General features: G+C 40.5%; 1 protein-coding gene across 1 annotated transcript; it reads left to right on the forward strand.

Annotated features, from left to right (window-relative positions):
• The first annotated feature begins 1,251 nt into the window (after window positions 1-1,251).
• LOC133544928 (zinc finger protein 514-like) lies at window positions 1,252-13,376 on the forward strand. The gene is made up of 4 exons (XM_061890170.1): window positions 1,252-1,546; window positions 1,600-1,862; window positions 6,997-7,036; window positions 12,102-13,376. Exons 1-4 carry the CDS (start codon window positions 1,252-1,254, stop codon window positions 13,280-13,282), a joined length of 1,779 nt encoding a protein of 592 aa, XP_061746154.1. The 3' UTR covers window positions 13,283-13,376.
• The last annotated feature ends 794 nt before the right edge of the window (window positions 13,377-14,170 follow it).

The raw sequence follows: 14,170 nt of genomic DNA on the forward strand, positions 1-14,170 counted from the left end.
ATTTAAGTCACATCAAGACATGAAGGATATTAGTTTGATGACACTGGTTAAGGGGTTAAAGAAGGACGTTGGAGAGGTGGAGATGGCCAAAGTGCTAAAGGATGGAAGTCTTTGGATTAAATGTAACAATCGAGAGAAAAAGAACAAAGCAATGTGATTGCAAAAGCTGTGCAATAAGATACTAAAGGAAATAATCAAAGTGGGAGAATGAAAGGGGACTAGAGGAGTCGTGACAGGAATCCCATGAGGTGACAATTTAGAAGATTTGAAAAGAGAACTAAAAGATGGAACTGTCACAATGAAGAAGAGAATGATGGCATTTAAAAATGGAGAAAAGATGGAGAATGAATCTGCGCTAGTGCAGTTTGACGAAGTCATCCCGGTAAGAATCATCACAGGGTTTTTAAGTTTCTACGTTAGACCTTACGTCCCACCCCCAGTACCTTGTTTCAAGTGCCAACACTCTGGGCACATAGTAGTGTGTGTCATGCTAAGATGAGATGTGGAAGGTGTGGAGGGGAGCATGGGTGTGAGTTTTCCTTGCCCTTATGTGGGCCTACCGAGGATGTCGTAGTGGTTTGTGCAGCCCTTTGAGACACTAGTGATTTAGGGCTATATAAGTAAACATTGATTGATTGATTGATGAATATGGACAATGTGGAAGTCATGAACAGATCAAGTGTTGTAACTGGGGGGGGAATCACACAGCAGTTTATGGGGGCTGTCTCATTAGGAAACAGAAGTACAGCAAATGAGAGGAGCATATGTAATAAACTGTACAGAACGGAAGATGGTCATTCGACTCATACACTTCCATGCCCGTTCACACTTTCCACTCGGCGCTCCTGACCGCAACATCTTCTGTTTACGTCCGTAACGGGAACTAAAGCGCCACAAACAACACTGCAGCAGTGCCCCCAGTGGACGGAGGACGCCACCACTCAACACCAAGGCTCCCTAGCTTGTACTGACCGGGCCATTTTTGATGGTAGTCTGAATGGCAGAATCTCTGTCATTACAGACTACATCAAATTATGCATCAGCTTCACAAAACCAACCAAAACATTAAATATCGATCCCAACTCCAAACCATGGATTACCCCACAAATAAAACAGAGCCTGAGGGAAAAACATAAATCCTTCAGGCAACAGGACTGGGCCAGCCTCAAGGCAACAAATAAGAATTTAAAAAACGAGGTACTTAGAGCAAAACTGGTGTACAAAAACAAACTGGAAACCGAATTCAGCAGCATGAACACCAAGCAGGCCTTTCAGAAGGTGAAAACCCTGACAGGATGCGGACCAAAAACATCATGCACCGTCAGTGACCCAGAAACCCTCTCTAAAGACCTGAACACATTCTTTACCCATTTTGATCATTTGGACTTCTCACCAGAGTGCCAGGACCTGCTGAGAGCCCTCCCACCACCAGACCCCGAGGAACAGGCCCCCTTCACAGAGGAGGAAGTATGGCAACAGCTGAGCCGCTGCAAGCCAGGCAAGGCACCAGGGCCTGATGGCATTCCAGCCAAGGTGATCAGGGACTGTGCCATGGAGCTCTCCCCTATCCTACACTCTCTCTTCTGTCAATGCTACCAGACTGCAACAACGCACTGTGGCAAACTGCAACCATCATCCCAGTACCGAATAAATTCAGACCCACAGAACTCAACCATTACCGCCCCATAGCCCTCACATCCATAATTATGAAGTGCCTGGAGAAACTGCTGCTCTACATCATCCTTCCAGTTGTCACCCCACACCTGGACCCCCTCCAATTTGCTTACAAGGCCAGGAGGGGTACAGAGGATGCTGTGGCCTGCCTGCTGCATCTCCTCCTCCAGTATCTGAACTCCCATCCCGTACTATACGTTGCATCTCACCTCCTGTTATTACTGTACCAAAACATTGTTCAACCCATGCTTCTGTACTGTTCCACATGTTTTTTCACTATGCTTTCTGTAACCAACCGGACCAAACTCACGCATTACAAACATAGCAGCTAAAATCATCGGCCTACCCACACCTAAAATCTCAGATCTAAACCACAGGTCCATCGTTCGACTGGCAAACACAATAGTCCAGGATATCACTCACCCACTACACCAATACGTCATCCCACTACCATCAGGGCGCAGGTACAGAACTATCAAATTCCGGAGGGCCCGCCTCGGGAAAAGCCTTATCCTTGCAACTATAGGTGCCCTAATCAGCAGGCCTGGCCGACCTGTTCGACAAACCTGTAAATCGGTTGGTCATGTATGATGTATTTTTGTTATTTTTGTTCATGATGTGTGATGTGGGTTATTTGGAAGTATGTTCAGACAAACAATAAAGAATCAAAATAATGTCTTGTGTCTTGAGGTTGACACAAAATAGGAACCTTACCAGCTGTATGAATCTGGAAGTAAAGGGAAAGGTCCAGAACAAAGTTAAGGGCAATCACATGGCTGACAAGCCATGCCAGTAGTTCTGAGGGATGATTCTAAATCATGAGACCCAGACTGCAGGGAGACCATTTTTGTATTGTAAGAGCCATAGAAAGCTTCTTAGTAAAAACAAATGGTTAAGAAGAACACAGGGTTGTGCTGAAATCCTGGGTCATACCAGGGACCTTCAGATCTTCAGTCTGACTAGAGTTGGGTATCATTTGAATTGGAATGATTCCAATTCCGATTCTTTGTTTCGATTCCGATTCCTGACATTCTCCATCAATTTTAATTCTATTAACTTTTTATGAACTTTACTATAAATTCCTCACAGGGGCTGTTTTCAACTAGAATATAAATATCAAATCTATGAACTTGAATATAAATATTATACATTATGAATACATTTTCACAGGGGTACACTTTCATCAAGAGAGCTTTATTTTTGAAAACCTCATGAAAACACATTTACACACACAAGTGTATGATGCTGCAGGTACTTGAACATGTTACTGTGCTCCCACTGGTGGGCTAACCTGGTGCAGAAAAGCAAATAAACAATAAGAAACAACTTGCAAAACCCAGTCCAGATTAGCGGCAGGTACAGTATAAAATCAGACAGTCCTTGTCTAACTCTAAGAAATAGAGTTACAAAATAAAATCACTGGAGTCCATTTTCACCAGCATTGAAGAAAAGAATAAGCCTGGAAGAGTTCACACGTGATTTTCAGGCAGGATGCGTGAGCTTTCTGGACAGATAGTGTCTCCTGCTGTGGAAAATACACATTCGCTGGTTGTGGAAGAAGCTTGAACGCATAAATAGGAGAAAGCGAGATCTGACAGCAAAGGATAAGTCTTTTGTTGACAGGACACGCATTTATTTGTACTCCATGAACTCGGAGGTGCTTCATCATGTTCGACGTACACCCTCCTAAGCATGAAACAGTCCTGTCGCACGTGTTACATTTCGCCGATATTTCATTTTTTTTTTGTAAAATAAAGCCACACTTTCGACCGTCGACGCCCGCTATCCATGCTTGACTGACTCGCTCGGCTACATAGGCTCGGCTATGCTAACACTTCCGGCGGTGGGCGCTTCTTCGTTGGTGTTCAGCGGCTTCTTCTTCCAGGTCGGCGGACTTATTATTTTTTTCTGGTCGGCGGACTGGGTATCGAAACTAGGAATCAACATTTAAACTTTTGAACGATTCCGGGAGAATCGGAAAGTTAGTCCCGGTTCCAATCGATACTCGATACTCAATACCCAACCCTAAGTCTGACACTCTCCCAACTGAGATATTCCAGCCATACCAATTCTTTTTGGGTTCACTTTTTTAAATGTAACCTAAGTCTGCCCTGTTGGTGCCTTTTAAGGGCTGGAAGGAGGCCTTTCCATGGGGATCTCAGAGCCTAGTATTGGTCAGCAGAACAGGTACTTGAATCCCGGAAGCTCAAAAAGACTGTCTTATGCTCCATGACTGAGCATATTAGGGTCCCTAAAATATGAAGCGAAATGCTTCTGAAGAATGTTTTACTACCAAGAATGTTATGATAATTGCAAACATTTGGCAGATTAATGTTGTTTAAAACAAAGACAATAAACTGTTGATCGATTGACTGAGCTTATAATGCAATTTTACCAAGGGATAAACTAACAGCACAAAGCACACATCAGTCATATTAAATCATGCATCAAAGCCAATACTGTAATGACACATAATAGATATTTTGAGTACCTGGCTGGTTTCACATCTTGTTCAACTACTTACCATAGGGAACAAAATACTTATTTTTCAAAAATCATCATAAAAAAAAGGCAGTTTTGAAGAAAAGGTCAAATGCCGTGACTCGGATTCGAACGGGGTTGCTGTGGCCACAACACAGAGTACTAACCACTATACGATCACGGCTGTAGCAACATACTCTGATTGATAATGGCTTTGCTCTCCTGATGTCTAATGTTAAATGATTTGTTCAAGCCACATTCTGTTTGAACGACATCATGTAAGAGAATCTCATTCAGTGTGCTAATACCTAATGTTGTGGGGAAATTTCTGTCTCCATCCATACATTACCAGACCCATCCATCCATCTATTTTCTACCGCTTTTTCTTTTTGGGGTCGCGGGGGGGTGCTGGTGCCTAACTCAGCTACAATCGGGCGCAAGGCGGGGTACATCCTGGACAAGTCGCCACCTCATCGCAGGGCCAACACTGATAGTCAGACAACATTCACACTCATATTCACACACTAGGGACCATTTAGTGTTGCCAATCAACCTATCCCCAGGTGCATGTGTTTATGTCTCATCGAACCAATAAAGGTAGGATGTCGGACAATATGATCATTCTTTTTTAAATGACGTTACATAAAAATAAGAGAAAAAATCCTTCGAGCTGAACCAGCGACCTAAGGATGTCAGCATCAGCAACCCATGCAGTCACGGGGAGAACATACAAACTCCACACAGAAAGATTCCGAGCGCGGGATCGAACCCAGGACTACTCAGGACCTTCGTATTGTGAGGCAGACACAATAACCCCTCTTCCACCATACTGCCTAGTGTAAGAGCCACATGAGGCTTATTAGTAAAAACACTGGTTAAAAAGAACACCGAGCTGTACTGAAACCCTAGGTCCAACCAGGGACCTTCAGTGTTATGCTCTCCCAACAGAGCTGTTTCAGCATTACAAAGCCCACTTGGGATCACTTTTTCAAATGGAACCAAGGTCTAACCTGGTGGTGACTTTTCAGGACTGGAAGGAGACCTTTCCATGGGGATCGTGGAGCCTAGTATTGGTCAGCAGAACAGGTACTTGAATCCCGGGAGCTCAAAAAGAATGTCTTACGCTCCATGTCCAAGCATTTCAGGGTCTCTAAAAAAATTCAGCAAAATGTTTCTTGCAAAATTCTGGGAAGATTCCAAGTTAAATCCAGCTAAGAGTTGGCAACTTCGGGAGAGGAACTTCTTTTTTGGTGAAAACCTTCTTTGCTGATGAGTGGCTTAACTGTCATTAATGAGGTTTTTGTTTAAGCAATTGGCAAGCTTGAGCTTGACAGTTCCCAACTTGAACATCCTAATTATTTCACTTTCATCTGAGCTTGCCAATATGGTTACTCTGTCAGATGTTGGGCAAAACAGAATTGAAAAGAGCCTAGGTAGCTCAGTCAGCAGAGCTTTAGACTTCTAATCTGAGGGTCCAGGGTTCAGGTGGCTGTTTTTAACTTTAATCGTCTTGCTGAAATCAACAGGGGCGTCCATCATAGCGTTGCTTGGATGGCAACATTTGTTGCTCCAAAACCTGTATGTACCTTTCAGCATTACTGGTGCCTTCACAGATGTGTAAGTTACCCATATATTGGGTACTAACACACCTCCATACCATCAAAGATGCTGGCTTCTGAACTTTGCACCTAGAACAATCTGGATGGTTCTTTTCCTCTTTGGTCCGGAGGACACGACGTCCACAGTTTCCAAAAACAATTTGAAATGTGGACTCGTCTGACCACAAAACATTTTTCCACTTTGCATCAGTCAATCCCAGATGAGCTCGGGCCCAGCAAAGCCGCCGGAGTTTCTGGGTGTTGTTGTTAAATGGCTTTGGCTCTGCATAGTAGAATTTTGACTTTCACTTACAGATGTAGCGACCAACTGTAGTTACTGACAGTGTTCCTGAAGTGATCCTGAGCCCATGTGGTGATACCTTTTACACACTGATGTTGCTTTTTGATGCAGTACCGCCTGATGGATTGGAGGCCTGTAATATCCTCGCTTTTGTGCAGTGATTTTGCCAGATTCTCTGAACCTTTTGATATTACGGACCGCAGATTTTGAAATCCCTAATTTCCTTGCAACAGCTTTTTGAGAAATGTTGTTCTTAAACTGTTCGACAATTTGCTCACACATTTTTTCACAAAGTGGTGACCGTCGCCCCATCCTTGTTTGTGAATGACTGAACATTTCATGGAAGCTGCTTTTATACCCAACAATGGCACCCATCTGTTCCCAATTAGCCTGTTCACCTGTGGGATGTTCCAAATAAGTGTTTGATGAGCATTCCTCAACTTTCTCAGTCTTTTTTGCCACGTGTGCCAGCTTTTACGTAACATTTTGCAGGCATCAAATTTAAAACGAGCTAATATTTAAAAAAATAATTTTTCCAGTTCAAATGTTAAGTATTTTGTCTTTGCAGTCTATTCAATTGAATATAGGTTGAAAAAGATTTGCAAATCATTGTATTCTTTTTTTTAATTTACCATTTACACAAGGTGACAACTTCACTGGTTTTGTGATTTGTATAATGTACAACCATTGAAGTATGTCAGGAAAAAAGCAAAAACATATTGATCAATTGTTTGTATAGATCAGCTAAGTCAAGTATAGAAACTGTTCTGCCCCAGTTATTAAGATTACTCTATTTAGTGTATGTTTATTGCTAAGTCATTTCAATTGGTTCTGCTAAGCGAGCTGTACCTATAAGAAACGCGTAGGTAGGTCACGTGTTTAGACTCCGGAAACATTTCAAACTGGTGCGCACAACTCCACTTCACTCCTCGTGTTTCTCAGCAAACAACTATTACACCTTATGCTGTTCGTGGCATCGTTGGTATGTACCTATCTTTAATGTTTATAGTACACAATGAATCATACTTAGCTGTGAAATGTGTGTGTTTATCGATGTTAGACGATATCTGATTTCATCACTTGTTCACGTCAGCTAACTTTCATTTGTTGTCATCTGCCTCTAACTAGTGGACGTTTATTGTACTGTTACTTAAGACAATTTACCGGTAAACAGCAGAATGCTCATTTGTCACTTGTATTTAATAATTATAACAATACATACAGTAAAGTGTGACAAAGTTAAACTTAGATTTAATTCAAATGGAATACTTGATAGTCTGTGGTCTGTGATATGACATTATTAAGTTCATTTAATTCAGGCATTTACATGTACAATGTTTGTGTACTACAGTTTCACCCTTTCAATTGTCAATAAACCTGGCCTCCATCAGTCAACCTGGTGTTCAGAGTTTCGATGAGCGGAAGGTGTTGAACTTACTGCCTTCGTGTACAAGTGTGCTTAAGGAAGGCAGGATAGAAACATTTGAAGATTGGATAAAGGCAAATTACATGGACAATGGTAAAAAAATAATGTTCTTATGTGGTGACTAATATTGACTTAATGAACCCTAACAAACAACAGTCCATTGATGACTTCATTGATACAAAGTACAGCATCAGTTTATGTCTTAAAATCACAAAGCCAAGCAGAATCACAGGACACTGTGCCACGCTTATTGATCATATTTTTACCAATGATTTTGATATCAACACTACAAGTGGTCTACTTATAACCGACGTTAGTCATCATCTGCCAGTTTTCCACAAGAAGAAAAACATGGAAGACAAAAATATATTTCGAAGACTCGGCACAGAGAAGAGGATGATTGCTTTAAAAATGAGCAAGAAAAGCAGAAATGTTCAATGGAAATTATGTTGAATCATAAGAACATTTCTTCAACACGTTCATAATACTTTATGACAAACATTTTCCATGGAATCTACTCAGTAGAAGGCAGATTGAGGACAATCTATAATGGATGACAAAAAGACTAAAAAATGCTTGTAATGAGAATACATTATATAGAAAATGTATAACACAAATAACTACAGAGGCAGAAAATAAGTACAAAGATTATCAAAACAAGCTAACGAGCATACTGAGAACATTTAGAAAATAAGATTACAGTCAATTATTAGACAGAAACAAAAACAATTTGAGAGCAACGAGAGGCATGCTCAATAGCTTTATTAAAAATGGCACTGAGAGGGATTACTTCAATACTTCTCAGATGGAAACAAAAAATAATGACAACATGAAAGAAGTAGTTGAAAGTTTCAATAATTATTTTGTAAACATTGGACCAAAATTGGAGGAAATGATTCTAGACCCAGTTTCAACTGAGGACTATAACGACACCTTAGATAAAAATCCCAACTCAATGTTACTCGATAATGTGACAAAGGATGAAATTAGTAAAATTGCGAAAATATTCAAATCTAAGACTTCAATCGATAGTAATGGATTTGATATGGAAACGCTAAAATGGTTATTTAAGTGATCCGAGGACCATTAATGTATATCTGTAACCTATTATCTCAAAGAGGCAAATTTCCAAATGAAATGAATATAGAAAGTTGCACCAATTTATAAGAATAGGGACTCCAGCTTCCTCCCTTGGGGCGGTATAGCTCGGGTGTTAGAGCGGCCGTGCCAGCAACCTGAGGGTTCCAGGTTCAATCCCCGTTTCCGCCATCCGAGTCACTGCCGTTGTGTCCTTGGGAACTTTACCTACCTGCGATGAAGTGGCGACTTGTCCAGGGTGTACCCCGCCTACCGCCCGAATGCAGCTGAGATAGGCTCCAGCACCCCCCGCGACCCCAAAAGGGACAAGCGGTAGACAATGGATGGAAGGAGAAAAACACCAATTTACAAATTATAGACCTGTTTCTTTGCTTCTGCAATGTTCTATAATCATTGAAAAAACTGTTCATTAACAGATTAAAGAGTTCATAAACAAACAGAGAATAATCACTGAGAACCAATATGGATACACAGCTAATATTTCAACTGTGGTGGTTTTTATTGAAAGTCAAACACAAATACAAATAAATGGAATATAAATTGAAAGCGTAAATGTATCCACATTTTTAGGTTTAATGATGAAAAAATTAACTGGAAATCTCATATAAAAACTATACAACATAAAGTGGCGAGAAACACGGAAATAATGAATAAAGCAAAACATGTTCTAGACCAAAAATCACTTCATATCATCTACTGCTTGCCAGTGTTACCATATCTGAGTTATTGTGCAGAATTGTGGGGAAATAAGTACAAAAGTACACGTCATTCATTAACCGTGTAACAAAACAGATCAGTTAGAATAATACATCATGTTGGAGTTAGAGAACATTCAAACCCTTTATTAATTGAATCGAAAATACTGAAATTCCACGACATAGTGAATTTGCAAACAGCTAAAATGATGCACATAGCAAACTACAATCTGCTACACAAGATAGAAATGTGTTTCTCAACAAAAGGAGAAATATAATCTTAGAGAAAAATGTAATTTAAAACATTTGTAGGCACGTACAACACTTATGACCTGCTGAATTTCCCCCAGGGATCAATGAAGTACTTTTTATTCTATTCAGTATATCAGTATGTGGAATTAAATGATGGAATGGATTAAGCAAATAAATCAAACAATGTACTAATTAATATGATCCCCTTCAAGAAACTCTTCAAACTTAAGTGTTTACAAAGTATAAAGAAGAAGAACCATGATAAATTTACTTCATCCATCCATTCATTTTCTAGACACACTTATTTATATCACCATATGAAATAAAACTTACTTCCCTCATTATTATTTATTCATTTTTAATGTTATTACTTATGGAGTTTATCGTGAATAATTTGAGAACAGGAAGTGAACACAAGTTTTTGTAAACACAAAATCAAATTTAATGCCTTAATCTCAAAAAATTGTATGACGCATATGACAAAGTGAATGCAAAAAAATAAAATAAAAATAATACAATAATAAGTTGATAAAAGCATCACATTGAGCGATTAATGGAAGTGATATTAAAAATTAAGATTGAAAACAACACAATGAATAATAAAAAATCATGATGAATAAAAAGCCTTATTAAAAAGGTGTGTCCTTAGCCCCTTTAAAAAATATCAACAGTCTCTGCAGTCCTGGGGCTCTCTGGCAGGTTGTTCCATAGTTGGAGGCCATAAGAGAATATAGGACCCACTCTCTGTCAAATAGCCAAAAACCCATCAATCAAAATGATCAGTAGGTCACTGACAGTATGATTTGACCAATCAATCCATTAAAGATGACTATGTACAAACCCCGTTTCCATATGAGTTGGAAAATTGTGTTAGATGTAAATATAAACAGAATACAAAGATTTGCAAATAATTTTCAACCCATATTCAGTTGAATATGCTACAAAGATCATTAACTTTCAAATTTGATGCCAGCAACACGTGACAAAGAAGTTGGGAAAGGTGGCAATAAATACTGCTAAAGTTGGGGAATGCTCATCAAACACTTATTTGGAACATCCCACAGGTGTGCAGGCTAATTGGGAACAAGTGGGTGCCATGATTGGGTATAAAAGCAGTTTCCATGAAATGCTAAGTAATTTAAAAACAAGGATGGAGCGAGGGTCACCAATTTGTAAGCAAATTGTCGAACAGTTTTAGAACATCATTTCTCAACGAGCTATTGCAAGGAATTTAGGGATTTTGACCATCTACGGTCCGTAAAATCATCAAAAGGTTCAGAGAAGCTGGAGAAATCACTGCACTTAAGCGATGATATTACGAACCTTTGACCACTCAGGCGGTACTGCATCAAAAACCGACATCAGTGTGTAAAGGTTATCACCACATAGGCTCAGGAACACTTCGGAAATCCACTGTCAGTAACTACAGTTGGTCGCTACATCTGTAAGTGCAAGTTAAAACTCTACTATGCAAAGCGAAAGCCATTTATCAACAACACCCAGGAACTCCGCCGGCTTCGCTGGGCCCGAGCTCATCTAAGATGGACTGATGCAAAGTGGAAAAGTGTTCTGTGGTCTGACGAGTCCACATTTCAAATTATATTTGGAAACTGTTGACGTGGTGTCCTCTGGAACAAAGAGGAAAATAACCATCCGGATTGTTATAGGCGCAAAGTTCCAAAGCCAGCATCTGTGATGGTATGGGGGTGTATTAGTGCCCAAGGCATGGGTAACTTACACATATGTAAAGGCACGATTAATGTTGAATGGTGCATACAGGTTTTGGAGCAACAAATGTTGTCATCCAAGCAACGTTATCATGGACGCCCCTGCTTATTTCAGCAAGACAATGCCAAGCCACGTGTTACAACAGCATGGCTTCATAGTAAGAGAGTGCGGGTACTTTCCTGGCCCACCTGCAGTCCAGACATGTCTCCCATCGAAAATGTGTGGCGCATTATGAAGCGTAAAATACTATAATAAATACATAAAACATAAATGGGAAAGAATGCCACTTTCAGAGCTTCAACAATTAGTTTCCTCAGTTCCCAAACGTTTATTGAGTGTTGTTAAAAGAAAAGGTGATGCAACACAGTGGTGAACATGCCCTTTCCCAACTACTTTGGCACGTGTTGCAGCCATGAAATTCTAAGTTAATTATTATTTGCAAAAAAAAAAACAAAGTTTATGAGTTCGAACATCAAAAATTTTGTCTTTGTAGTGCATTCAATCGAATATGGGTTGAAAAAGAAAATATATGAAAGATGTGTCTATGTCATCTCTATATATCTAATATACTTCATTTCTCAAGATCATATATGTGAACTATACAACGCCTCTTCATTGTTGAAACTCTTAAAAAATGGAGAGGGTGCTATGTTAGGTGTGTGTGTGTGTGCGTGCGTGCGTGCGTGTGTGTGTGCGCCCGCCCAGGTAAGATAGAAGAATGTCTTGTGCTACCATGAGGGTTTGTGTGGGCTCAGCCTTTTTCTTGCGTGCCACTTCAGAGTTGAAAAAAACACATTAGGAAAAGTCCTGTTTATTTCTAATAAAAGTCATTGTAATGTGTCTTGCAGACGTCTGTGAGGAACATCTTCTCTCTGAGCAAGAGGAGTGGAACTTCAGGATGGTGAAGGAGGAACCACAGCCCTCTTACTTGAAAGAGGAAAACAAAGACCCACTCACCCCCCACTTTAAAGCCGAAGAGGAGGTGCCAGAGACCCCACACTTTATAAAGAAAGTGAAGGACCCACTGACCTCCAACATTAAATGGAACAAGAAGGAACCACTGACCCCCCACTTTAAAAAGGAAGAGGAGGCGCCACAGACTTTGAACATTAAAGAAGAGGAGGTGGAACACAGTATCAGTCAGGAGGGAGAGCATATAGAAGGACTGGAGGAGTTCCCAGTGACTGGTGTCCCTGTGAAGAGTGAAGATGATGAGGTCAAAGGTGAAAGTGAGGAGAAGAGAGAGGCGGAGCCTCCAAGCAGCAGCTCAACACAACACATGACAACAGAAGCTGATGGAGACCTCTGTGGAGGATCACAAGCAGACAAGCTCTTAGCTCCACTATCAGATAGTGAGGACACAACATCACACTCTCCTGACACTGATGATGAAGACTCTAAAGATGATAAGACATGTCACACTGACAACACTCACTTCACATGTTCTCACTGTGACAAAACTTTTAAGTATCATTGTCATCTCAAAGTACACATGAGAACACACACTGGAGAAAAACCTTTTATCTGCTCAGTATGCAACGAAGGTTTTCGACAACGTCAAAACTTGAAAAGACACATGAGAATACACACTGGAGAAACACCTTTCATCTGTTCAATATGTGGTAAAGGTTTTGCAGAAAGTCGGAATTTGACAAGACACAAAAGAACACACACTGGTGAAAAATCACATTCCTGTTCAATCTGTAGTAAATATTTTGTACAAAGTCAACATTTGAAAGTGCACATGAGAACACACACTGGTGAAAAACCTTTTTCCTGTTCAATCTGTGGTAAAGGTTTTACACAAAGTCATCATTTGAATGTACACAAGAGAACACACACTGGTGAAAAATCATTTTCCTGTTCAATCTGCAGCAGAAGTTTTTGTGACCAATCAAACCTTATAAGACACATGAGAAGACACCCAGGAGAGAAAGCGTTGAGTTGCAGTGTGTGTTTTGAAAGATTCTCTTATAAGTACCAGTGTGAGAAACACAAGTGTATTGGTGAGAACAGCAGCAGCAAATGAAACTGCACGATTTGAAATAAACTGTCAAGACTTTAATTTTGACTTTCTAACAACATCAGCACATATAACATGTGTGACATTGTTGTTGGTGTAACAATCTTTTCGATATGCTTCTACATTTATGGATTAGATATTTTATATTAGTGCTTTTTTCAGTCAAGCACATGCATTAATATGCAAAAGTGTATACTTTTATTAAAAAATGGACAACAATTTGAGTAAAAAGGTGAGAGTAAACAGTGCGAGACATATTTTACATGCAATTTTACATTTTATGTGTGTATCCATCCATCCATTTTCTACCGCTTATTCCCTTTTGGGGTCGCGGGGGCGCTGGCGCCTATCTCAGCTACAGTCGGGCGGAAGGCGGGGTACACCCTGGACAAGTCGCCACCTCATCGCAGGGCCAACACAGATAGACAGACAACATTCACACTCACATTCACACACTAGGGCCAATTTAGTGTTGCCAATCAACCTATCCCCAGGTGCATGTCTTTGGAAGTGGGAGGAAGCCGGAGTACCCGGAGGGAACCCACGCATTCACGGGGAGAACATGCAAACTCCACACAGGAAGATCCCGAGCCTGGATTTGAACCCAGGACTGCAGGAACTTCGTATTGTGAGGCAGACGCACTAACCCCTCTGCCACCGTGAAACCCTTTATGTGTGTATATAAATATATATACATATATATATTTATATATATACATCCATCCATCCATTTCCTACCGCTTATTCCCTTTTTGGGTTCGCGGGGGGCACTGGCGCCTATCTCAGCTACAATTGGGCGGAAGGCGGCGTACACCCTGGACAAGTCGCCACCTCATCGCAGGGCCAACACAGATAGACAACACTCACATTCACACACTAGGGCCAATTTAGTGT

The sequence above is a fragment of the Nerophis ophidion genome, linkage group LG28 (assembly GCF_033978795.1).
Source record: "Nerophis ophidion isolate RoL-2023_Sa linkage group LG28, RoL_Noph_v1.0, whole genome shotgun sequence".
NCBI classification, from domain to species: Eukaryota; Metazoa; Chordata; class Actinopteri; order Syngnathiformes; family Syngnathidae; genus Nerophis; species Nerophis ophidion.